Source organism: Myxocyprinus asiaticus, chromosome 37 (genome assembly GCF_019703515.2).
Source record: "Myxocyprinus asiaticus isolate MX2 ecotype Aquarium Trade chromosome 37, UBuf_Myxa_2, whole genome shotgun sequence".
NCBI lineage: Eukaryota > Metazoa > Chordata > Actinopteri > Cypriniformes > Catostomidae > Myxocyprinus > Myxocyprinus asiaticus.
This window is the reverse complement of record NC_059380.1, coordinates 7,051,490-7,077,273: the sequence shown is the minus strand read 5'-3', so window position 1 is coordinate 7,077,273 and position 25,784 is coordinate 7,051,490. Positions and strand designations below refer to the sequence as shown.

The 25,784-nt window shown below is 38.3% G+C and overlaps 1 protein-coding gene across 3 annotated transcripts in view; it reads right to left on the bottom strand.

Moving 5' to 3' along the window:
* LOC127427586 (forkhead box protein J3-like) overlaps positions 1–25,784 on the bottom strand; it is a 144,913-nt gene continuing 119,129 nt past the window's right edge. For 2 of the 3 annotated variants that reach the window (XM_051675254.1, XM_051675256.1), the window contains 6 exons: positions 15,207–15,381; positions 11,866–12,279; positions 10,710–10,811; positions 7,707–7,895; positions 7,510–7,623; positions 1–5,843 (listed from right to left, as the gene is read on the bottom strand). In XM_051675254.1, coding sequence (XP_051531214.1) covers positions 5,731–5,843; positions 7,510–7,623; positions 7,707–7,895; positions 10,710–10,811; positions 11,866–12,279; positions 15,207–15,381 — 1,107 coding nt within the window. In that variant the 3' untranslated portion in view covers positions 1–5,730. The remainder of the gene's footprint in view (positions 5,844–7,509; positions 7,624–7,706; positions 7,896–10,709; positions 10,812–11,865; positions 12,280–15,206; positions 15,382–25,784) is intronic. The other variant, XM_051675255.1, reaches the window with a different exon arrangement.

The window sequence follows — 25,784 nt, the reverse complement described above, 5'->3', positions numbered from 1 at the left end:
GTGAAGTTAACATATTTTATTTCTTTAAGTGCCATTCATGCATATCGGGGAAGGGGTGGCATTGATACTTCAGAGTTATTTTACAGCACTAAAACCAATACAAAGAGAAGCTGTGTCATCTTATTGGACAGCAAAAGTAATGAACCGTGCAATAAAAAAAAAAAAAAAAAAGGACAAAAAGGGGAAAATAAACAACAAATACAAGTAATGATCATGACAAAATCAAACAGAAAACAAAGATTAAAATATAAACATTGAAACACTGAATGTTGAACCATAGTACAAGTAAAAGGTAGTGTCACACAAAAAGCCAACGCATTTTCATCACATATATACAATATAGATATATACATAATGTGTCACCCTTGGATTGGACAATAACAAAATACTCTGTATTCATCTCCCTCTTTTCTTTCGCAGGTGAACCCCGAGCCCTTGCCTTGATCCCTCGCCACCCCAGAGGAAAAAAGGACAATTGAAAAGACATATATTTACAATAAGCACAACAACACACCAACAATGAATAAAATAGGCTCCGAATACCAGAACTTGTTGGCAGTTTTCTCCTGTAAATGTAACAAGGCTTCTCGAATCTTCCTCTATTACTGTAATCTCTCTGGCAGATGCATCTCCACTTGTTTCTATTTATTTTTATTTTTTTTTTCATTTTATTTTGTTTTACGAAAACTGAGTTGTCTTTAAACAGTTACAACTTTCACACAACACAAACACAAAATCAAAGGAGCAAATGTTTCATTTTTCTTTTTTTGAGAAAAAGAGGAAAGAGAGAGAGAGAACTTGTCATCTGTCCAGCTCATATTCTCTTGCACTCCCTTAAGCTTTCTTTTCAGTCCGACTCATCAGACTTACTTTTCCCTTGACCAGGGAAAAAGACGACAATTACCTGCTGTCTTACATATTTAAACTTACTCTCTTTGGCAAACAAGAGATCCAAACACATCACTACCACAAATAGACTGGCAACACATACTAAATATTTCCAGCTTAAAACTGACAGTCCTTCTGTGGTCAATATCTAGACAAACCATGACAGAGGGTGTACACCACAGTATGGTATCAAAGTTAACACTGAGGGTGGATCAATGCTAAACTTTCACTTTACAGTGAGTACATGTGCTGAGATCCTTTAGTTAACGTACAACATGAGCACTTGTGCTTCTTCTCAAAGTGCACAAATGACCAATTTGCAGTCGGAAAGCTCTTTGTATAACAAAAACAATGAAGCTAGTTTCACAAGGCTTGTGAAGACTTTGACAATCTCTAAAACAAAAACAAATTACATATAAAAACTATGGAAGAGAGGGACAAAAAGGATGAAGAGAGCCAAAGCAGACTTGAGAATAGACATTAAACAATTGGTTGGGGCTGAAGTGGATAACAGTTGTGCGATCTTTTTCACTTGTAGGACCAAGCAATTTGAACAGACTCAAAAATTCAGCATCGTTGTTCATCACATTTGCAACAAAGTTTGGATTCAGGGTGATGTTAGGCTTCAGTACTATGGTTTCGCCAACTGTCATTTGGTTATGAAAGGATGGACTACATGGGTATGTAACTAACTATATACAAAGCTGGACAGTGGACACAATTCAGTGAAGCATCAGGCAGAAACGTCACTGACTGGCTCCCTTAACCATCAAAATCTTATTAGGATGAATCTCACGAAACCTGTCCAGGGCACGTTTCAGACTAATGTCAGAGTGAATTCGGAAACAGTGGGTAGACTTTTCTCGAGCTGAACTCGGTCTGTGCTCAGGCTGGACTACATTTTTTTTTAAGTTAGATTATTTTGAAAAATCTTTGTATCTGCTCACTGTATACCTGTTTTTGTTGACATTGTGATGGGGTCTCAGCCCACTTTTCATCATTATTTTTTTGGAAGTTATTATTAAGTTGAGAAATTATTTTGGAAATATATTTTTGTGTTATATCAACAATAATGACTATTATTATTACTATTATAAAACAGAAAATTTTTATGTAATATTTATGTAATACTATTCATTTAATTAAACTGCAGCCTTTGCGGTTGATAATCACACTGCGTCATATGCAGTTTTGATTTTATTTTGATTAATCATTAAGCCCTAGTCTCTGCTTCCCAAAAATCGAAACACTGCCCCCAGTGGCTGAAGCAGAAAGTGTTTTTGAACTTAAAGGACATGAGTGAGCTCTAGTTTCTGGGTGAAATGCCCACAGAGGGGTGCCAAAAGCGAGTTGTAAAGCAAGTTGTTTTAGCTGTAAATGAAGTAATAGAGTGAGGAGTAAAGCATACTGTATTAACTCTAAACATAACCATTAGTGGAGTAAAAAAAGAATCTTAGGGGGAAAACTTCGTCACTGACTATGTGAATGAAATTACTTCCTTGTTTCAATGCGGGACGAGAATCCAGATCTTCCATGCTGCTGACTTAATGTGCTATCGTTCGACCCACATGGGAAGATAAGCACACTGTTTTTTGTTGTTGTTTTTTTTTCCCCTTTTCTCCCAATTTGGAATGCCCAATTCCCAATGTGCTTTTTAAGTCTTTGTGGTCACGTAGTGATTCGCCTCAATCTGGGTGGCGGAGGACGAATCCCAGTTGCCTCCGCGTCTGAGACTGTCAATCCGAGCATCTTATCACGTGGCTTGTTGAGCGTGTTGCCACGGAGACATAGCGCGTGTGGAGGCTTCACGCCATCCACCGTGGCAACCATGCTCAATTCACCACGCGCCCCACCGAGAACGAACCACATTATAGCGACCACGAGAAGTTTACCCCATGTGACTCTACACTCCCTAGCAACCGGGCCAATTTGGTTGCTTAGGAGACCTGACTGGAGTCACTCAGCACGCCCTGGGATTCGAACTAGCGAGCTCCAGGGGTGGTAGCCAGAGTATTTTACCACTGAGCTACCCAGGCCCCCGAAGATAAGCACACTTGAACCAATTCAAAAATGTCTGATAAGAGATGGCGCTTGTCAGTAACTGCATAATGGGGCCGATGTAAGGGTACTGGAACATTCGGAAGCAACAAGCCAACTTGACGCATATTTCACCCCAAAATCAAAAGTTATACTTAGCTTAAATAACATGAAGCCTATTTTCTGACCATTAAGATGTTTTGCACTGTGATGTATATTATTTTAATTGGATGTATTTGTACATTTGTACTGACTTTAAATGTATGCAGATATAAATAAAAATTACAGTATTTTTTTTTACTGTAATACTGTAAAAAGTACTGTATTAAAGCAAAGCAAATCTAATAATCATTTGTATAATTAATCTAAATAATTAATTGAGAATAATGGGAATTGCAAAAATTTCAAGAGTTAAGGAAGCAACGAGAATTTGAAGAGAAAGTTTGCTTCATTGTCAAGAAAATCATAATGGAAAAAAAATCGTAATTGTCCTAAAAAGATGGTTCATTTTCTTCACGCATAATAGAACTTATTTTATACTGTATATATACATTTTTTATTTTGCTTTAGCATTGAAATGTGACCTGGACGTGTTTTCTTGAGATTCATCCATGTCGTACGAGTACTATAAGCGTTAAGGTTAGGGGTCCTATGCCAATACATGGTAATGACTGGTATAAATACTAAGTTTGAAATGTTATAATACTGAAATACACACACATACAAACACACAAACACAAAACGATTGTCATTAGATTATTTTACTTAGCCAGGTCAAATCTTACATCCTCATCAATAACTAAACAAAAAGCAAAAAATGTTTAAAAAGTAATGAAAACCAAGAGACCCAGCACAGGGTTGGAAGAGAGTAATGTATATAACGCAGGCATTTGGAAGCATAAACTGTCAAGCTATGAGAAATCAGATGCACTCTCTTTTCTTCTGCACTCTATGGCTTTTCGTTGACTTTATTGAACCGTCTCTACAATTTCCCAGCACACTACTATTTGGCCTAATCAGAGTGCTTCTTCTCACCGATAACTACCCTGCAGAAGGTAAATACCTTCATCTATGTCAAATATGGGATCCTCTATTCTAGTTCTAGACCTTACACTCTTGTGCATTAGGTTTTGCTCTTTAATAGACATGAGTGTGATCACTGACAGCCCTAAACAAACAATATTGCACAGACACCTCCCATTATCCTCTCTAAACAGCCGATACAATAAAATGAAAGTACGGTTGGTTAAGTTTGCTATCATTGAGCAATCAAAGTTTTCAAACTATTGATGGTAGTAAGTTACAGACACAGTAACCTCGAGCAATGTGTCGGGTGTCTTGTTTAAGAGCACTACACTTGATAGTCTCATCTAGTCACCTTCTGCTCTAAGCAATGAGAACTTGACTATTAGTGTATCTGAACGTTTTAGCCATCAACATTACACTCCACTCAACATTTGCTGTCCAAAAAGCAACTGCTAAAGTGAAGGTATGCTCTCTGCAAAAGTCCTTGTCAGTGCAGCAAAGAGCAAGCCATTTCATGTTGCTTGGTCCTGGGGTTAAAATAAAGAGTGCTCTTTTATTGCGGACCATTAAGCAAATGTGCCTTGATGTGACATTCGTCTCTCCTCAATACTGCTCTAAAAAAGCACACAGCAAGCCGGTTTTGCAACATGAACAAGGCATTCTCGTATCCCACAAATCTCCTATCAGAAAAGCTATCACTCCTACACATCGCATGAAAATTTAAGTGGCACATCCTGAGGGCGTTAAATGAACCTAAACAAAGTACTGCAGTCCAATCTGGAGACCATAGGACTCAAATTGAAAAGAAGAAACATTTTGAAAGGAGACGGTCAAAGACAAAGAATGAGGATTACGCATGCAAAAGTATAGTGATCAACAAGAAATTCATAATAGTGAGGTTTGGATCAATATCACTTCCTGACACACACGTTCAAGCTTAGCTAAAACTATTAGTGACAAAAACATGTTACACTTCAGACAGCAAAGATACACAAGTACAAATACTGCAGGTAATGTGGTTTACATGTCTTGTTATGAGCAATGATACTCTGATTTAGTATCTGCTAGAATCTGATTTAGATGCATGGCAACTTTTCTACATATTACAGTGTGTAAGGTCAGAGGAGCAAAAATCACTCTCGACGGCTACTTGTGCCTGAACGGCCCACCTAAACAACCATCTGAAATGCAATATCAGATGCTTAGAGTGTCAAACTGCATTATGTTACCTGCAACGTCGCCCCTTTCTTCAGAAAAATGCCTTGCATCTCAAAGGAAATTTCACAACACAAATGAGAAAGCCAATCTCATCTGATAGGCAGTCAAGGCCTGAGTTAGTCACCATGACAGGGGAGAACAAGCCAGACAGATCACTAGAAAATCACAGAACAACAGCTGAAGAGCAGGGGAGAGCTTGGCAATTGAGCGGGCTTGCAGAGAAGCTGTGGGTCGGGAGACATTTTGACATAAACATGAACCACTTGCCCCTTAGGCAAGTATAAAAGCGATCACTTAAACATGTCCTAGTAAATGTGATTGTCTTCAAAGTAATTTTTTTTTTTTTTTTTATTTCATAAAAACACCAGGAACACAGGAGTCTCTTTCAGGTCATAATGCACAACACCTGCACTATTTTTCAAGTGTCCCGTTCCAATCTGCCATCTGTCACGGGCATGCAGACACCACAGGTCCAGCCCTCTTGCTCTGTAACTCAAACACTCCGCCTCCAAACGCTCTTCTCTCGTTTGTCTGCACCACTCTTTGTGCTCAGGGACTGGGTTAGACAATGGAGTCCCAGTCAAAGTCATCCTGGATGTCATCAGCGGGCATGCGGCGCATCTGGAAGTTTCCAGTAGGCATCATGTGCTGCTGGTTCATCTGAGTGTGATGGCCTGAGGGCAGAGCAGAGGGGAGCCGATTACTAAATAATGCTTCAATGTGCATGTCAAGAAAAGCATATTCAATACTCATTTTCTGCAAATTGCAACCTGGGCAGTTAATGAGTCATAACTTTTTCTCTCTTTCTTTTTTTTTTTTTTTTTTTTTTACCATATTTGCAAATAATCTTTCTTGATACAAGATGCTCATAGTAACAATGACAAATTACAGCACAGTATTACATTTCTCAAAAATGCATGTTGTTGTAATGATGCAAGATTGCGTGCTATGCTGTTGACTGTCTCCATGATATTCTGGCCCCTATATATGGCTCGGGTCCCTTCTTCAGTGTAAATCTATGGGATTTTTCTGGTCCACTGTATTATCTAAATGGCAAAAACTGTAAGTCAGAACGCTAAGGAATGTAATAGCACACTTTTCAAGAAGTCACATGATTTCGTGGTTTCCTTCATGTCTGTAGCACAAACGTGCTGGATGAGCTATGCACTAGGGCTGCACGATTATGACAAAAATCATATGTTGATTATTTCCCTTGACATTGCAATCATGATTATTAATGTTGATTAATAGAAGCTACATTCAATACTTTTTTGTTAAACTGTAAGCCATATTCTTTATGTAGTCTACACATCCAAAACAAGCTGACAGCACTGTTGAGCTGAATTACTTTATTGCCGTTTTATACATCAATAAATCAAGTTAACATTGGCCTACTTAGTAGCATGACTATACTAAACTGTAATTGTTTTTTTTTTTAAATAAACTGTACACAGAAATTGAGCAATGTGACATTATTGGGACTCAAGCTGTGACTCACCACAGGTTTACACTCCTGCAGTTCAGCGCTAACTCTAGTTCTGCACTCATGCGATAAATACTCCCATTATAAATGAGGCTGTCTACATGGCACAATACATCAATTATTTACACCGTGTCTATGCTTAGTTGATTATAATGGGAGCATTCTAGTTTTTGCGTAACTTGTTTGCAGTGTATTGCAAGTACCGTCTACATTGCAAGCAAGTAGTGCAACATAAAAAATAAAATAAAATAATTCTAAATTATCGTCTAAGCTTCTTTTGAGTGTCAGGTTCTTCAGCACTACTTTAAGTGTGTCACAGTGAACAGAAGCATCTAGGGCATCGTACTGGGCACAAAACTTGTGCATTAGGATCGGTTGTCATAAATGACAGAACTATAGACTAATTTAGGCATCTCTGATTCGCAAGTACCGTTTTAATGCTCAACGGACAGTTCTGGGATTGGTTAGAACACATTGTAAATAGAAACATTTGACCCATAGGAGTAGACATAAATGGAATGCCGTTATTGACATCGATGTTATCGATGATTTTCACACTTAATCACAGCAGCGCGATTGTAATCTGGATTACTTTTTCAATTAATTGTGTAGTTGTACTAAGCATCAAAGTTTAATACTTAGGGTTAGGGAGTGTGTTCAAATCCCCAAGTATAAGCAACAGTAATAGTGATGCTTGCCTTAGCAATGTGATATGTTAATTAACCTGTTTGTCTGTTCGATAAAGCTAGACAAAGAAACAGCATTCCAACTCTTTGCTATGTGGTAGGCAAGATATGTGCAAAAACAAGGAAATCGGTGGTGTGAACAACATAATACGAGCTATAAAAAACAAGGACCTGTCATAGTGGGACCAGCGCTGCTCATTGGGGGCATATGGGGGTATCCTGGAGGACCCATCATAGAACTCAAACTCTGTCTTGAGTCCATGTACATATTTCCTGAAAAACAAACTGAAGTTACTATTGTGATGCCAAAATGATACCACAGTGATACAGTTAAATGATCGGTTTTTAGGGATGTCTGAATAACCCACCTGTGTTAATATGTGAGCTGGGCTTGTTTGGATGCATGGAGCCGTGGCACACTGGAGGCTGCACTGCTCCCTGTGGCTGGATTCCAGTACGAGCAAAGAACTGATTGATGGAGGAGCACAGGTCTGCCATCTGAGTGGGCTCCAGAGACCAGTTATTCAGCTCCGCTTGCCTCATGCTCTCTTTCAAACCTTTAGGAAAATGATGACCACTGTCTATTTAACAAAACTTAAACAAAAAGCTTGCAACATTGCACATCTGTGGCTAACATTTCAAAATTAAATACATCAAGGTGCTCAATAAATCATATATAAAAAATAGAAAACAGCAAATAGCTTAACAGGTGTTAATAGCTTAACAGGAGCAATATTTTCCTGTAATACTGGATAAAAACATTGTGTGCCATTTCATAACGTAGGTTATTAAGTTGTGACTTAGTAAGCATAACAAAAAAAGTAAACTCAAATGTTGCAGAAGCTAGTTGAAAGGAATCTTCTAAGTTCAATATAAGTTAAGCTCAATCGACAGCATTAGTGGCATAATGTTGATCACCACAATTTATTTCGACTTGTCCTTCCTTTTCTTTCAAAAAGCAAAAATCAAGGTTACATTGAGGCACTTACAATGGGATTCAATGGGGCCCATTTTTGGAGGGTTTTAAAGCGGAAATGTGAAGCTTTTTGATAAGCATTTTATAAAAGCACTTGCATTATTTCTTCTGCTAAAACTCATGTAATACTTGAGCTGTAAAGTTGTTTCAACTGTCATTTTTACAGTCATTTTAGGGTTTGTTGACATTACATCGTCACGGCAACAAAGTTGTAAAATTGGTTATAACTTTACACAGAAAATGTTAGTAAGTGATTTTATCACACCAAAATCATGTTAACATGCATATTGTTTGTTTTGTGGCTATACTTTTGAAACAGTGAGTATTTTAACATTTACGGATTGGCCCCATTGACTTCCATTGTAAGTGCCTCAATGGAACGCACATTTTGGCTTTCTTTTTTTTTTTCCTCCTCAATTTGGGATGCCCAATTCCCAATGCGCTCTTAGTCCTCGTGTAGTGATTCGCCTCAATCCGGGTGGCAGAGGATGAATCTCAGTTGCCTCCGCGTCCGAGACCATCATCCGCACATCTTATCACGTGGCTTGTTGAGCACGTTACCGCGGAGATGTAGCGCATGTAGAGGCTTCACGCTATTCTCCGTGGCGTACGCACACCACCGAGAGCGAGAACCACACATTATAGTGACCACGAGAAGGTGACTCTACCCTCCCTAGCAACCGGGCCAATTTGGTTGCTTAGGAGACCTGGCTGGAGTCACTCAGCACACCCTGGATTCGAACTCACGACTCCAGGGGTTGTAGTCAGCGTCAGTACTCGTTGAGCTACCCAGGCCCCCCAGATTTTGGCTTTCTTTAAAGAAAAGGAGGGATGAGCCAAAATTCATTTTTTTGGTATTTAATATTATGCCACAAATGCTGCCGATTGAGCTTGACTTGTCTTGAACCTGAAACATTCCTTTTAAGATCTACAGTAAGTAATTTTCTTTTTTAAATGAACTTTTCAACCTGGTCTCATAGAATGAATGTTACTCAATATAAATTTTTGCAGTACAACTGCCAATTTTATTTTATTAAAACGTATTTTTCAAACTATTACTCACCCCCCCCCCGCTATGTTATGTTATCAAAACACTTTTACTTTAGAGCATTATTTGAAACCGCATGATTTGAAAAACGATACATTTTAACACAGACCCACCTACATAGACACACTTATTCCTATGTCTTTAGCTTGCTTGGTAGCTCACCTGTTAGAGCGTTGGACTTTGGGGTCGACAGCCGCGGTTCCAGTCCAGCCAAAGACGCACGAAAATTAAAGAGGCATAGATGCGACACAAAATGACGTGGTTATTTGCATTTTAAAACACTATCGGTTAGGCTTAGGTGTTGGTTAAGGGTAAGGATGTCTGTTTTGTAAAACTCTCATTTATATTTTTGGACACTATTGGTTAGGTTTAGGGTACAGTTTTAGTTAGGGAGGTACGTCTAAAATTCACCTTAAAAACTTTGTCTGATTACAACATAATTTCACTCAGTTTTTGCACCACTCGCTGGACATTGCACTTGAAAATTGCAGCCAAACGTTGAATGAAGCACATCATTTCAGTTTTGCAAAAACTTTGCAATGCTCACGTCAATTTCATGAGACCAGCCTGGAACTTTTCTTTGATAAACCTTCATCTTAACACACACACTCACTATATAAAGAAGCATATTTTAAAACTGGTAAGTGCAGCGCATGTGAATGCATTTAATATTATCAATTTCAGTCATCTATGCATCAATATCAGTGTTGGGTAATTATTGAAAACAGTACTCCACTACATATTTCAAATTACTTCTCTAAAATTGAAATCGGATTACTTTTTATGGTTACAAAGTTTCTGTTTTTTTTTTTTTTTTTTTTCTTCCCATTTCTAATTGCTTTACTTTTAAGTTACTTTCTAAAACACTTCCAAAGAAAGTTTTTTGTTTTTCCGCTGAATGAATTCAAAATGATGTCTATATTTTCTACTTGTTTATTGTGGTTGTCCCTTCAGCTGTCACAGAAACACAAACAGATGTAGATATGAACATAATTATATATTAAATGTAATCTAAATGAATTTATATTATTTTAGAAATTTGTGTAACCTAATTAATGTACTTAAATGTAATTAAAGTCAGCAACTGTAACAATCACAGGAATTTAAATTGCAATGCATTATACTACTTTTTTGCCATAAATGTATAAGGTTACAGTAACAAATTACTTTGTAATCCAATTACATCCAACACTGATCATTATATTATGCATCATACGAGATGAAGTGGAACCAGTATCAAATCAATATTAAAATGCCAAACAATAAACATTATGTTTACCATTAACATTTTGTCTCTTGGAAAAACACACTGTGATGCCTACATAAGTAAGGAGTTGTGGACTATACCTTGGAAAGGTGACAGATCCACATCAGCCCAGTTGTAGCTGCTGGCAATGCGGCAACTTTCTTTCAGTGCGTCCAGGTTGGGATACCAGTCACTGGGAAGACCTGCACCACACACAAAATAACAATGTAGTTAAGGCTACAGCAGATGTGTGGAAGCTACTGTACACTTCCTGCTTCAGCCAGCAGGGGGAGCCATGTCCCTCTGCAACAGACCTTTTTTTAACTGCTCTCTGAGGTGTGCTACCCTTTACTTTGTTCTCATTAGAGCAAGCAGTATAAATCAACTGGTGATTTACTACTGACTGCTCCAAAGTTGCCATGTATTTTTTTTACCTAAAACAAATGACTGTTATAAGAGGCCTGAATAAATTGGCCTGTCAGGGCCATGCCAGAAGGAGAGAAATTATAAGACATCATTGTCTTCAGAACAGAGTATTCTTAATGTCTATTAATATCTTGCTGAATATCTGTTTTATTTATTCTATTTGATTGTATTTAATTTTATTTTCTAATTTATTAACACCACTGTCACTATTATTTTTAATATAAAAAAGCTATTCTATTCGATTGTATTTCACTTATTTTCTAATTTATCATCACAACTGTCACCTATTATTTTTAATATTGATAAAAATACTAATCTTTTTTTGTCTCTGTGTGTGTGTAATGATGCTTTGGCAACACTGTGCAAAACAATCATGTCAATAAAGTACTTTGAAATTGTGAGACAGAGAGTGTTTACGTGCTTATCAATACACTGACAACTTCCAAAATGTAGCTTATTCCAAAAATCTGAGAACGCAAGTAAGCCGTGTTTACATGAGATGTTAAATAATCAGGTTATTCTCTGCTTCTGACATCAAAACGTAAACGTCTTGCGCACACACTTGCGCATATTAAGAGCGGCCAATAAGAACGTCGGTAAAGGTGTTTACCATGCAACACAAAATTGAGAAAATGGGCAAAAATCTACGTGTGCTGAACAGTTTATTCTTAAACCGTTTATGACCTTGCCACGATAAAAGAAAGCCATTTAAGGCATTTACATGACCCACATTGTTGGCTTATTAAGCATAATCGGTGTAAGAAAGCGCATATAAATGCACCTAGAGAGAGCAACAGAAAGAAGAACCATTACAGACAGTCAGACTCTTACCGGTGTTGCACTGCATCTGTTGCTGGGCAGGATGGGGCTGGTGAGAGAGATTCTGGTGTTGCTGCTGTTGCTGTGCTGTGTGCTGGCCGTGGGCCTGGTGCTGGGAGGGATGCTGCCCATGCTGGGGATGTTGGCTGTGCTGGGTGTGCGGTGGGTGCTGGCTGTGCGCTGTGTGCTGGTGCTGGCTGTGAGGGCCATGCTGGGAGAGGTGCTGTCCGTGGGCCGAGTTGTGGGCGGAGTGAGGGGGATGGGAGAGAGGCACCTGGCTACCGTTGTTGGGGATGTTGTTGTGGGAGTTATTGATGCTGTTCTGGTTGTTGTGAGGGTGGGTGCTGATGGTGCTGCTGGGGGAGTGTTGGTAAGAGCAGGAGGTGTGGGTCTGCTGGGAGGACTCCGACGGCATACCCATCAGACCTGTAGACATCAAACAGATCGAACATAGCATCATATAGCCTTGAAATAGTGAGAAGTGCAAACAAATCTCAGTAATATGCTGTCAGTATGTGACCACAATTTTCAAAGCCTAAGAAACGAAAGGACATTACTCGCATGTCAAATGGCCTTGCGGTTAGTGTATGCACCTTAATCAAAAAGCTCTATAATCCCTGGATAGGACTCTGTAAGTATTCCCATTTATTTCAAATGGCATTTGATCTGCGAGGTGTTTTTTTTTTTTTTTTTTTTTTGCCTGAGCTGTAAATGACGTTACTAATCACTCTGGAGCCACAGGAAAATGACGTCATGTCAATGCACCTTAACTTCAGTCCTTAACTAGAAACCCTCAGCTCATACTGTGAGTTTGGAGAAAAAAAAAAAAAAGGGGTGCTCATTACATCGATTACAAGACACAACTAAAAGTTAAAATACACCTCAAAAATTCTTGGAAAATGATTGGATCTTGGTGAGGTATTGGTGTAAACACAGTCATTTGTGTCTAAATAGAATGTAAACAGCAGGAGGAAAAAGCAGATTTGTAGCAAAATATCCCACTTGAAGTGTAAATGAAGCCTACAAGCCTGCTACTATCAAGTATTTTGTTAATATTTGGCTAATCAAACAACAGTAATGAGAAAATCACATGCTGCTATAGGCTGGATAACTTAAAGTAGCTTTAAAAAGTATTAATGTATTATCATAATACAGTGAAGATTAGTAAGTTCAAGTAGTTTTATGTTAAATGTCACTTTTTCCAAATTCTGAATGTTAACTTGAATACTTGATAATGCTGTTAAAAACTTTTGTTTTAAAAAAAAGCATTGCTTTCGTCATTTGTATCTTTGTTTTATTGTTTTATTTGTTCTATTGCTTGTAATTGTTTCTTTGTTATTAATGACAATTTGTCTTGAATAATGAGAGAACTTGAAACAATGTTTACTCAGTATTTTGTTGGGGTATCCAAATTGGTATTAAGAATTGTCAAATTGCTTTAATATGTAAGCAAAATGGACATTTAAACTGAAATATACTCAAATTAATTGGAATCAAATCAAATTGAATCGAAATCGAATCATGAGCTTGTGGATCAATTGAATTGGGAAATATAAATATATACCCAGCCCTTTTGGCAAAACACCTATCATCCTATAATGAAATATTTGTGATTTCTAAATTGCTTGCAAAAAATGTATTCACGGCTCTTTTGAACTGCCACCAATGGAAATAGATGCTTTGGTTTATTTATGACATATACCAGCAGGGGCTAACTGGGTCATACTAACCAGCTAAACCTTCAATCCTTGGCTCCAACACATTGAGTCAACATCTTTGTGCGGTCGAAAAGAGTTGGTATCTAGCCTACAACATTTCTCAATCCTGTTCCTCCCTCTTCTCCCCCCTTGCCCCCCCCTCATGTCCTATCTTTTACTGGCCCTATCAATCAAGTGGTAAAAAAAGAACAATAATTAAATCTGATTCTGTCTCTTTTAAAATGTACTAGGGCGCCAACACGGCTGAGGTGCAGAGACAATGACTCAGCACAGAGTCATCATCTGTCCTCTTAAGTCGTCCCGATTCCCTCTCCAACTTTTCATTTATGTTGTGATTGTTTTCAACTAGTGTCCAAAAAGTCCCGACGAGCCTCCAACATCTGCATACTCAATAGCGATCACCGAAGCGTGCAGCTCGCGTTCTTAAGAGGCCCTTTCCATCATGGCGCTGGCACTGTAAACCTATTTCAGTGGAGAGCTTTTAGAGCTGACTCCGGGCACTGCATCGCTGCAATCGCCAGAGAACACTCATCGGCGGGGTGACAGGAGCGCATCTCTTATCAGCAGAGAAAGCCTATTGTCCAACCATGGGAGAGCACAGAAAGCAATTAGCCAGCAGCCCCCCTGAATAATAATGCGAGTTCATTACCTATTATCAAAGCCAGTGAATTAGCTCAGTGTTTCTAGCAGTGGGGTGTGAAATCCTCTCGCTGGCTTTATTTGCTCATTTTAATTGCCCAAGCTTGTCTGACTAAGAGATTTCACTTTTATGCACATAAAAAGGTAACAACTTTCAACTAATAAAACACTGATGAAAGATTAAAGAAGTTCACTTTGGAAGCATTAACATGAAAAGCATTTGATTTGTGCAAAGTAGGTTAGACGTGGGGGCTCGTTTGACATTGCACATGACCAACGCTTGTCAAGTGCTTTTTGTACATCAGTCAATCAGATTACAAACAATAGGTATCAACTTTTAAAAGACAGGCAAGTTTGCAGTTAACGAAATCTAGCAGTCAGTTCTACTATATCATGATAGGTTTCCATATGAAATGGTAAACTCTTGTCAATCAAAATGATTTTACAGCCCAACCGAGCTATATCTACCTAGGTAATCCATGAAAATAATGCACATAAAATACACTGCAGCTAAACATGATCTAAAGAAAACTTGCAGAATTTCTGTTTATATACGAATATATTGCAGATTAGACTTTGAAAAGCAGACAATAATAAATATTATCTAGGCAATTTTCTAATACGATCTCAGAAAAATCTTCATGAATCCATAACCAGCAAGTTATCGCTGCTTTTAGCATGCACAATTGAAAGATATGTCCACAATGTATTTGTGTCCGCAGATTCTGCAAATTTCTGCAAAACTGGAACGCCCATCATTCACAAAGTTCTACAAGTCCCTGTCCCATATATGTTTGTCAATTCAATATTTGGCTAATTTGATGATGCTTTCAGCTACCAATAAGAATGTAGTACTCTCTGCTCCGGACACAAATTTCACAGATTTCCCCCCAAAATCAGCACAGAAAATGCAAAAAAATTCTGCAGATTTCATCTGGGCCTGGTCATGATTCTTTTACTGTAGAATCTGTTGGAACGGCCCTGTCTAAAACTCACCCTGTTGGTTGTAGGACTGCTCAAACACAGTCTTGTAAAGGCTGCGGAAAGAGGCACTGAGATCTTCGAAGTCGGAGAACAGCAGCTGCTTGTCGCGGTCCGGTATGTTGTACTGGGCCTGAGGAGTCTGCTGCAAGCTCATGGATTGGGACACTGGCTCTGGATGACTTGTCACCTAAAGGGAGAGGAGGATGATGATGGTTGTGCAAAGGGAAGAACAGAAGATTAGCAACAATGACAGAAATAAGCCTTGCCACTCTTAACGCCAGCGCTGCTCAGCAAGGCCCAGTGACCGGCAGGTTAGAGCTCAGATAGAACGTGACAGCACTGACTAGAGCACTCAGCATCACAGCAGAGGAAATGAACTGCCAGCCACACTGCAGTGCAATATACGGGAGTGAAATCTCTGCATAGGCACACCGAACCTCTCTTGCAGACTCTTGACCATTTATTTCTGAGCACAGCAGAATCTGTACATAACCACACAGCCATGATCAAAACAAATATGCCTCCTAAGAAACTCTCTGAAGTTGATTTTATGGCTATTTATTCTGTAATTAACAGCTTGGAAAAGCTAACTGAGCAACACAAGTGAAATCGACGGCAAGATCATAAAACTATATGCCCAAGCAGGCACTGATTCATAAAACAACTCTTTCTAAAGACAAATATCCTTCCAACAATAAATACTTCAGGGCAGCCAGCCATTACAGATTTGCTGGACATGAATGAAATAGGTTTCTAAATTTTCACATCTATGAAACTATGAGTGTAGAACTCCAAAGTGGAGCTGCTCACTGTTTTGAGTCTGCAGAGATGCCTTTCATGCCCAGAATGAGTGATTCATTGAATGGCACCCAATGCCCCCATAATGCTGAGCATATTTGTGGCATCCACAAGGGCAGAGGCTCTGCCATGTCTAGTTTGAGACAACAGTGTTAAACAGACTGGAGAGTCAGGCAAAACAGAGTCATCTGCCATTCCTCTAAGTCTAATTCTAGCCATCGATGCAAACTGGCAAGGGGAAATTTATGCATTCTGAACACAGTGCAAAGCAAATAAAGCAAACAAGTCTCATTAACAGATAATTGTTAGCACCAAGTATCTAGGGCTCTGTAGCACCCACATTTTCACCTACAGTCACCAAAATTGGTACATATATAGATCTCATCAAGCCAGACAACTTTCGTGCTGACAGTCATAAGCTCCGCCCAACAGGAATTCTGCCATTTTGGATTGTTTGAAAAATGCATGCTCTGGAATTTGAAATACTCCTAGGAGAATCATGTTACAGGTACCAAATGTGGGCGACATCATGCCAAGACATTGACAATGCTAAATTGTGAACGGATTTGATATATATCGAAAGGTGTTGCCATGGCGACGCAATAAAGTAACGTAAAAAAAATGGGAAACAGGAAGTGTCTCGTATCTTCTGCGTGCATCTTGTGATTTACATAAAAATGTTGCCGTATGTTTGGCCTTGCGGGCTGATTACATTGATATGGCTATTGTGGGTCATGGTTGTAGCGCAACCAACTGGAAGGAAGTGTGGCACTTTTGACAGACTTATCCCTCTTATGTTTACCTGAAATGCTTCAATTTTTTTTAGAATAATGTCAAGACAGTGCAGATTTAAAATTCTGAAGGGATTCTTGATATCTTAAATAGTGTTGCCATGGCAACACATTAAATGTCATTATTCCTTTTTATGTATATTCACGTTTGTTTGTTTTTTTATTATCCCCTTTTCTCCCCAATTTGGAATGCCCAATTCCCACTACTTAGTAGGTCCTCGTGGTGGCGCAGTTACTCACCTCAATCCGGGTGGCGGAGCACAAGTCTCATCTGCCTCCGCTTCTGAGACAGTCAATCCGCGCATTTTATTATGTGGCCCACTGTGCATGACACCACGGAGTCTCCGCATGTGGAGGCTCATGCTACTCTCTGTGATCCACGCACAATTTACCACGTTCCCCACTGAGAGCAAGAACCACTAATCGCAACCACGAGGAGGTTACCCCATGTGACTCTACCCTCCCTAGCAACTGGGCCAATTTGGTTGCTTAGGAGACCTGGCTGGAGTCACTCAGCACACTCTGGATTCGAACTCACGACTCCAGGGGTGGTAGTCAGCGTCAATACTCGGTGAGCTACCCAGGCCCATTATTCACATGTTTTTGAGGAACTTGGCATGCTTGAATTTTCATGATATATTGCACACACATCAGAGTTGTCGGCCATTAGGCCTGGGAAAAAGATAACACATGGGCATGGCTGGAAAGCTCTGTAGAGCCACCTTTTGTCAAAAGTGGTGGGGTCAGTTTCTTCTACGGTCACCAAACTTGCTACGTATTTTGTTCTCATCAAGCCGGACAACTTTCAAAATTAAAGTCATTAGCTCCGCCCAACAGAAAGTCAGACATTTTAGATTGAATGTGCATTTTTTGAAAATTGCAGGCCCTGAACTTTTGAATACTCCTCCCAGGGGATTCATGTGACTGTCACCAAATTTAACCTTATGCCAAGACATTGAAGATGCTAAATTGCAAACAGATTTTTGATATCGAATGGTGTTAAAATGGTGAGGCAATAAATTAAGGGCAAAAATGTAAAACAGGAAGTTCCTTATATCTTCTGTGTGCACTGTATGATTTTGATGAAAATTCAGCTATATGTTTGGTAATGGGGCTGATCACATTTATGCAGCTATTATGGGTCACTGTCATAACGACACCAACTGGCAGCAGGAAGTATGGCACTTATAACAGACTTTGAAATAGCCCTCGTTTTTACATGAATTGCTTTAAAATTCTTTAGAATAATGTCAAGACACTGCTGATGTAAAATTGTTCAGGAATATTTGTTATCTTAAATACTGTTGCCATGGCAACGTATTGTTATTATTCCTTTCTTCCTATATTTGGGTGTTTTTGAGGCACTTGACATGCCTAATTTCATGAAATTTTGCACACACATCACAGTCGTTGGCCATTAGTTCTGGGGAAAAAGGTCACACATGGGTGTGTAGGGGGCTCTGTAGCACCCCCTTTAAAATGGGTGTGTAAGATGGCCTCTATAGCATCCCCATTTTCACCTACAGTCACCAAAATTGGTACATATATAGTTCTCATCAAGCCGGACAACTTTCATAATTATAGTCATTAGGTCCACCCAACAGGAAGTCGGCCATTTTGGATTTGGATACTGCAGTCTCTGAACTTTTACTCCTCCTAGGTGATTCATGAGACTATCACCACATTTAGACAACATTATGCCAAGACATTGAAGATGCTAAATTGCGAACAGATTTTTATAATTTTATATATCGAACGGTGTTGCCATGGCGAGGCATTAAATTAATGGCGAAAAATGGGTGCAATATCTTCTGTGTGCAATGTGAGACTTTCAAAATTGAGATGTATGTTTAGTCTTGGGGGCTTATCACATGGATTTTACTATTTTAATTCATGGTCATAGGGCCACTACCTGGCAGCAGGAAGTGTGGCTCTTACAACAGACTTTAAAATAGTCCTCTTATATATACCCGAATTAATTCATAATTGTTTAGAATAATGTCAAATGCCAAATGCATGGGTCCACATTGCATTGTTTTCCGAAAGCCACCGAGGGGAAATGGACCAGTTGTGCTTGGGCCTGTAATCGCTGCTTGCAGCTATATTTTAATTTTGATACTTTTCAAATGCCTTTTATGTATAGATTTTACTGTTTTTGACTTGTCCCAGATGCAGACTTTCAATATTAAAACAATGCAAATCTATTCTAAAAATCCAACCTATTATATGTTTTAAACTATAATAAAGTAAATCATTTAAAAAATATATTTACTGTGTGAATGATTAATTTTTCAAAAAAGTATGACTGTCCAACAGTTGAGGCATCATTTCCACCACACCAAACAATTTTTCTCATAATAAAATGTTTTCAAAGGTTACTGTATTTGTTAACCAAGTTGACAAAAGTGTCAGTGGAGACTAGAGCATGCTCGAGATGATATATAAGACAAGTGATGTTTGAAGAAAGCAAAGAAAATTTTAGGTAAATATCACTTAAGCAGAACGGTTATATTGGGCATCATAAAGCTGTAATTTTGCCAAATTATGCAAAAAGTGCAATAAATATCATTTAATTGTGTGCATAAAATGCTATGAAATTAGCCTTTACAAGACAAAGGAGTTGGCTAATTTATTTAAAAAATATTAAAAAAAATATTTCTACCACTGTCATTTTCTGTCACTGTCAATAACCTAGTTTCCATCCACTTTTCGCACTGTTTTGTTATCGACAAAGTGAAAATGTGTAAAAAAAAAATTTGCAGTCTTCTGTCTGTTTCCATTCAAATGGCCTTTAATCGATACAAATGGTGTGCAAGCAGAAGAGGAGGAATTGTAATCAAAAGGGACCAGTTGCCCTTCTGATAGGACTGTAATATTGGTCCTGATGTTGCATCTATCGCAGGTTGCCACCGGTTCCGACCCTAAAGCGAATCGTCATGGCCTTGTTCAAGCTGGCAACCTGCACCAAGTAGTGGAGGAAAATTTCAGTCTTAGTATAAGGACCATCCATTGATGTGTATATGCTGTGTGTACAGCTATTAATGAAAAATTGATGCGGTGTAACATCTGGGTTTACATATGATACATTCCTGATATTCAATAGGCTATTTTGAACATTCATCTAACCTAAAGCATTGCCATCACAACTGCATTATGTCCTGCATATTTGTCAAGCAACATTTAATGACCAACTGAACTTGACTGTCATCTAAAATTAATTTTAGCATCATAATGCAAGCTTCTGAAGAAGCTCAGCAAATGCGATCCGAGGTAAAGAGGGTTAGATTTAAAATATTTAAAAGTTTTAAAATATTCAAAATGCTGTTTTCTGAAAGAGAACTCAGCACTGGACAAATAGTTCTGATAGTTTATAGTCTTGAAAAAAAGTGTAGAACATTCTGAGAATGTCATTCAGCCAACTTTTTTCGTCTACATAACAGGGTAAGGCTAATTTAAGTTTGTGTAAAGAAAAAGCAATTATATAGGCCTAACCTTATTTTTTTGTTTGGTAATTTATTTTTTTCATTGAATAATTTATTCTTTTGGTAATTTATTTTATATAATACAGGGAATTTTGCTGCCATTTTTTCAAAAGCTAAACAATAATTTGATAGAATTGGGCTATAAATAAAGCACACTGAAGCCTTTCTCCTAGTATTGTGTATTTATTTTTAATTGAAAACATCTTTGTGCACAGAAAAGATATGATTTTTTGTGGGCTAATTCCATAACTGCCATCTATTATGGTGTGGAAAAGCAACTTCAATAAATAAACGGATGTCTACCGCAATTAAATTATTTGCAAAGAGTGGCTATCCACTTGTTCTCCATGATACGAGATATTTGCGTTGCCACTCCTGGAAGCGTCATGACGCAGATGTTTTTGCAGCATTGGATCTGCGCAGGTATGCCGTTAAGACCAATCTATTATATACAGTGTGAGTAATGCTTCATGTACAATGAATTGGCTTTCAAAGATGTATAGCCTACCTTGTTGTCATGATTAACACAGGCTAACGACTGGGGTAAAATCTGACATGTGACACTATATTTTTGCGTTAATGCCAATTTATTCGACAAAAAGTGTTTCCAAATCAGTTTTTTTGAAGTATCGACATAGAGTTTATGCGCTAGATTTAAATGAAATTTTTTTACTTGTGAAATTTTTGCGATAGTTTCCATTAGATATATCGGTAAACTTAAAAACCCTGGGATGGAAATGTAGTTGACACTGCGGTGGGAATTTATGACTTTCAGAAAAAAAAAAAAAAAAAAAAAGAAAAATGACAAAAAAAAAAAAAAGGTATAATCTTGTGTGGTACATGTACATACAATGATGGACATTGTTAGTAGACAAACTTAAACTATTGAGTGTAAAAAATACTTTTTAACGAGATTGTACTTTTTAGAAGTCTACAGTGCTAAAAGTGAGCGAAGTTAAAGAAACACCATACACTTAAAATTCGTAATGGTTTTTGTAACATGTTGAAAAATTGTTATGTATTAAAACACAACTTTTTGTTTATACGTATATATACCTATATACATAAGTATATATACGTATAAACACTTTTCGGGGAAACCAACCAACAAATGGTCTATGCATGTTAGGATGGGAACACACACACTTCAGCTTCAACTACACACTGTCATAACATCCAGTTAGTGTAAATGTTCTGACGGGTGTATACAGTGCTTTGAAAAAGTATTTGCCCCACTTCCTGATTTCTTCTATTTTTGCGTATTTTTCATACTAAATTGTTTTAGCTCTTTAAACGAGATATAAAACAAAGGCAACCTGAGTAAACACAAAATACAGTTTTCAAATATATATATATACTGCCGGCCAAAAGTTTGGAATAATGTACAGATTTTGCTGTTTTGGAAGGAAATTGGTACTTTAATTCACCAAAGTGGCTTCAACTGATCACAAACTATAGTCAGGACATTACTGATGTAAAAAACTGCACCATCACGATTTGAAAAAAGTAATTTTTGATCAAATCTAGACAGGCCCCATTTCCAGCAGCCATCACTCCAACACCTTATCCTTGAGTAATCATGCTACATTGCTGATTTGATACTAGAAAATCACTTGCCATTATATCAAACACAGTTGAAAGCTATTTGGTTCATTAAATGAAGCTTAACATTGTCTTTGTGTTTGTTTTTGAGTTGCCACAGTATGCAATAGACTGGTATGTCTTAAGGTCAATATTAGGTCAAAAATGGCAAAAAAGAAACAGCTTTCTCTAGAAACTCGTCAGTCAATCATTGTTTTGAGGAATGAACATATATAATGCTTGAAATTGCCAAAAAACTGAAGATTTCATACAAAGTTGTACACTACAGTCTTCAAAGACAAAGGACAACTGGCTCTAACAAGGACAGAAAGAGATGTGGAAGGCCAGATGTACAACTAAACAAGAGGATAAGTACATCAAAGTCTCTAGTTTGAGAAATAGACGCCTCACATGTCCTCAGCTGACAGCTTCATTGAATTCTACCCGCTCAACACCAGTTTCATGTACAACAGTAAAGAGAAGACTCAGGGGTGCAGGCCTTATGGGAAGAATTGCAAAGAAAAAGCCACTTTTGAAACAGAAGGGTACAGTGTATTTTTATTGAATAGTCTTCTTATTTTGTGTATACTGTATATATATGTATATATATATATATATATATATACAGGTGCATCTCAATAAATTAGAATGTCGTGGAAAAGTTCATTTATTTCAGTAATTCAACTCAAATTGTGAAACTCGTGTATTAAATAAATTCAATGCACACAGACTGAAGTAGTTTAAGTCTTTGGTTCTTTTAATTATGATGATTTTGGCTCACATTTAACAAAAACCCACCAATTCACTATCTCAAAAAATTAGAATACATCATAAGACCAATAAAAAAATTTTTTTTTAGTGAATTGTTGGCCTTCTGGAAAGTATGTTCATTTACTGTATATGTATTCAATACTTGGTAGGGGCTCCTTTTGCTTTAATTACTGCCTCAGTTCGGCGTGGCATGGAGGTGATCAGTTTGTGGCACTGCTGAGGTGGTATGGAAGCCCAGGTTTCTTTGACAGTGGCCTTCAGCTCATCTGCATTTTTTGGTCTCTTGTTTCTCATTTTCCTCTTGACTATACCCCATAGATTCTCTATGGGGTTCAGGTCTGGTGAGTTTGCTGGCCAGTCAAGCACACCAACACCATGGTCATTTAACCAACTTTTGGTGCTTTTGGCAGTGTGTGCAGGTGCCAAATCCTGCTGGAAAATGAAATCAGCATCTTTAAAAAGCTGGTCAGCAGAAGGAAGCATGAAGTGCTTCAAAATTCTTGGTAAACGAGTGCAGTGACTTTGGTTTTCAAATAACACAATGGACCAACACCAGCAGATGACATTGCACCCCAAATCATCACAGACTGTGGAAACTTAACACTGGACTTCAAGCAACTTGGGCTATGAGCTTCTCCACCCTTCCTCCAGACTCTAGGACCTTGGTTTCCAAATGAAATACAAAACTTGCTCTCATCTGAAAAGAGGACTTTGGACCACTGGGCAACAGTCCAGTTCTTCTTCTCCTTAGCCCAGGTAAGACACCTCTGACATTGTCTGTGGTTCAGGAGTGGCTTAACAAGAGGAATACGACAACTGTAGCCAAATTCCTTGACACGTCTGTGTGTGGTGGCTCTTGATGCCTTGACCCCAGCCTCAGTCCATTCCTTGTGAAGTTCACCCAAATTCTTGAATCGATTTTGCTTGACAATCATAAGGCTGCGGTTCTCTCGGTTGGTTGTGCATCTTTTTCTTCCACACTTTTTCCTTCCACTCAACTTTCTGTTTACATGCTTGGATACAGCACTCTGTGAACAGCCAGCTTCTTTGGCAATGAATGTTTGTGGCTTACCCTCCTTGTGAAGGGTGTCAGTGATTGTCTTCTGGACAACTGTCAGATCAGCAGTCTTCCCCATGATTGCGTAGCCTAGTGAATCAAACTGAGAGACCATTTTGAAGGCTCAGGAAACCTTTGCAGGTGTTTTGAGTTGATTAGCTGATTGGCATGTCACCATATTCTAATTTTGTGAGATAGTGAATTGGTGGGTTTTTGTTAAATGTGAGTCAAAATCATCACAATTAGAAGAACCAAAGACTTAAACTACTTCAGTCTGTGTGCATTGAATTTATTTAATACACAAGTTTCACAATTTGAGTTGAATTACTGAAATAAATGAACTTTTCCACGACATTCTAATTTATTGAGATGCACCTGTATATATATATATATATATATATATATATATATATATATATATATATATATATGTATATATATATAGAGAGGTGTATATATTGTGTTGTGTAACAGATTTGTAAACTGCGTTATGTGTAAATCAGATGTTTATTGTAATTGTCATACTGCTATGTTGGTTGGAACCACACCCAAGACTTTCACCCACTGTTGCACTTATGTATATGGTTGAGTAACAATAAAGGGATTTGATTTGAATGGATTTGATTTGCTGGAGAAAAAAACAAAACAAATGTTAGAGTGGGCAAAGAAACGCAGACATTGGACAACAGATAATTGGAAAAGAGTGTTATGGATCTTAACCCCATTGAGCTTTTGTGGGATCAGCTAGACTGTAAGGTGCGTGAGAAGTGCCACATCTATGGCAAGTGCTACAGGAAGCATAAGATGAAATGTCACCTGAGTATCTGGACAAACTGACAGCTAGAATGCCAAGAATCTGCAAAGCTGTCATTGCTGCAGATGGAGAATTTTTTGATGAGAACACTTTGAAGTAGTTTAAGAAGTTGTATAGCTATTGTAATAGTAATTTTTCACATTATTAATATCCTGACTATACATTGTGATCAGTTGAATGCCACTTTGGTGAATAAAAGTACCAATTTCTTTCCATAAGAGCAAAATCTGTACATTATTCCAAACTTTTGGCTGCCAGTGTATATATTTTTTATTGAAGCAAAAAGGTTATCTAACACCTATATCACCCATGTGAAAAACTAACTGCCCTCTTAAACTTAATAGCTGGTTGTGCCACCTTTAGCAGCAACAACTGCAACCAAACGCTTCCGATAAATGGAGATCAGTCTTTCACAATGCTGTGGTGGAATTTTGGCCCACTCTTCTTTGCAGAACTGAGGTCGAGCATGAGCTGCCCGTATAAGGTCCTGCCACAGCATCTCAATCGGGTTCAAGTCAGGACTTTGACTAGGCCACTCCAAAACTTTAATTTAGCTTCTTTTGAGCCATTCAGAGGTGGACTTACTCCTATGCTTTGGATCACTGTCTTGCTGCATAATCCAGTTGCGCTGGAGCTTCAACTCACAGACTGATGACCGGACATTCACCTTTAGGATTTTCTGGTAGAGAGCAGAATTCATGTTTCCCTCAATTATTGCAAGTCGCCCTGGCCCTGAAGCAGCAAAGCATCCCCACACCATCACACTACCACCACCATGCTTGACCGTAGGTATGTTCTTTTTGTGGAATTCTGTTTGATTTACACCAGATGTAACGGGACCCCTGTCTTCCAAACAGTTCCACTTTTGACTCATCAGTTCACAGAACATTCTCCCACAAGGTTTGAGCAAAATTCAGACGAGCCTTAATGTTATTCTGGGTTAGCAGTGGTTTTTGCCTCACCACTCTTCCATGGATGCAATTTTTGGCCAGTGTCTTTCTGATAGTGGAGGCATGAACAGTGAACTTTATTAATGCGTGTGAGGCCTGCAGTTCCTTGGATGTTGCCCTTGGATTTTTTTGTGACTTCCTGGATGAGTTGTTGCTGTGCTCTTGGAGGAATTTTGGGAGGTTGGCCACTTCTGGGAAGGTTCACTACTGTGCCAAGTTTTCTCCATTTGGAGGTAATGGCTCTCACTGTGGTTCTTTGGAGTCCCAGAGCCTTTGAAATAGATTTGTAACCCTTCCCAGACTGATGTGCTGTATTTCAATCACCTTTTACTTCATTTCTGGAATT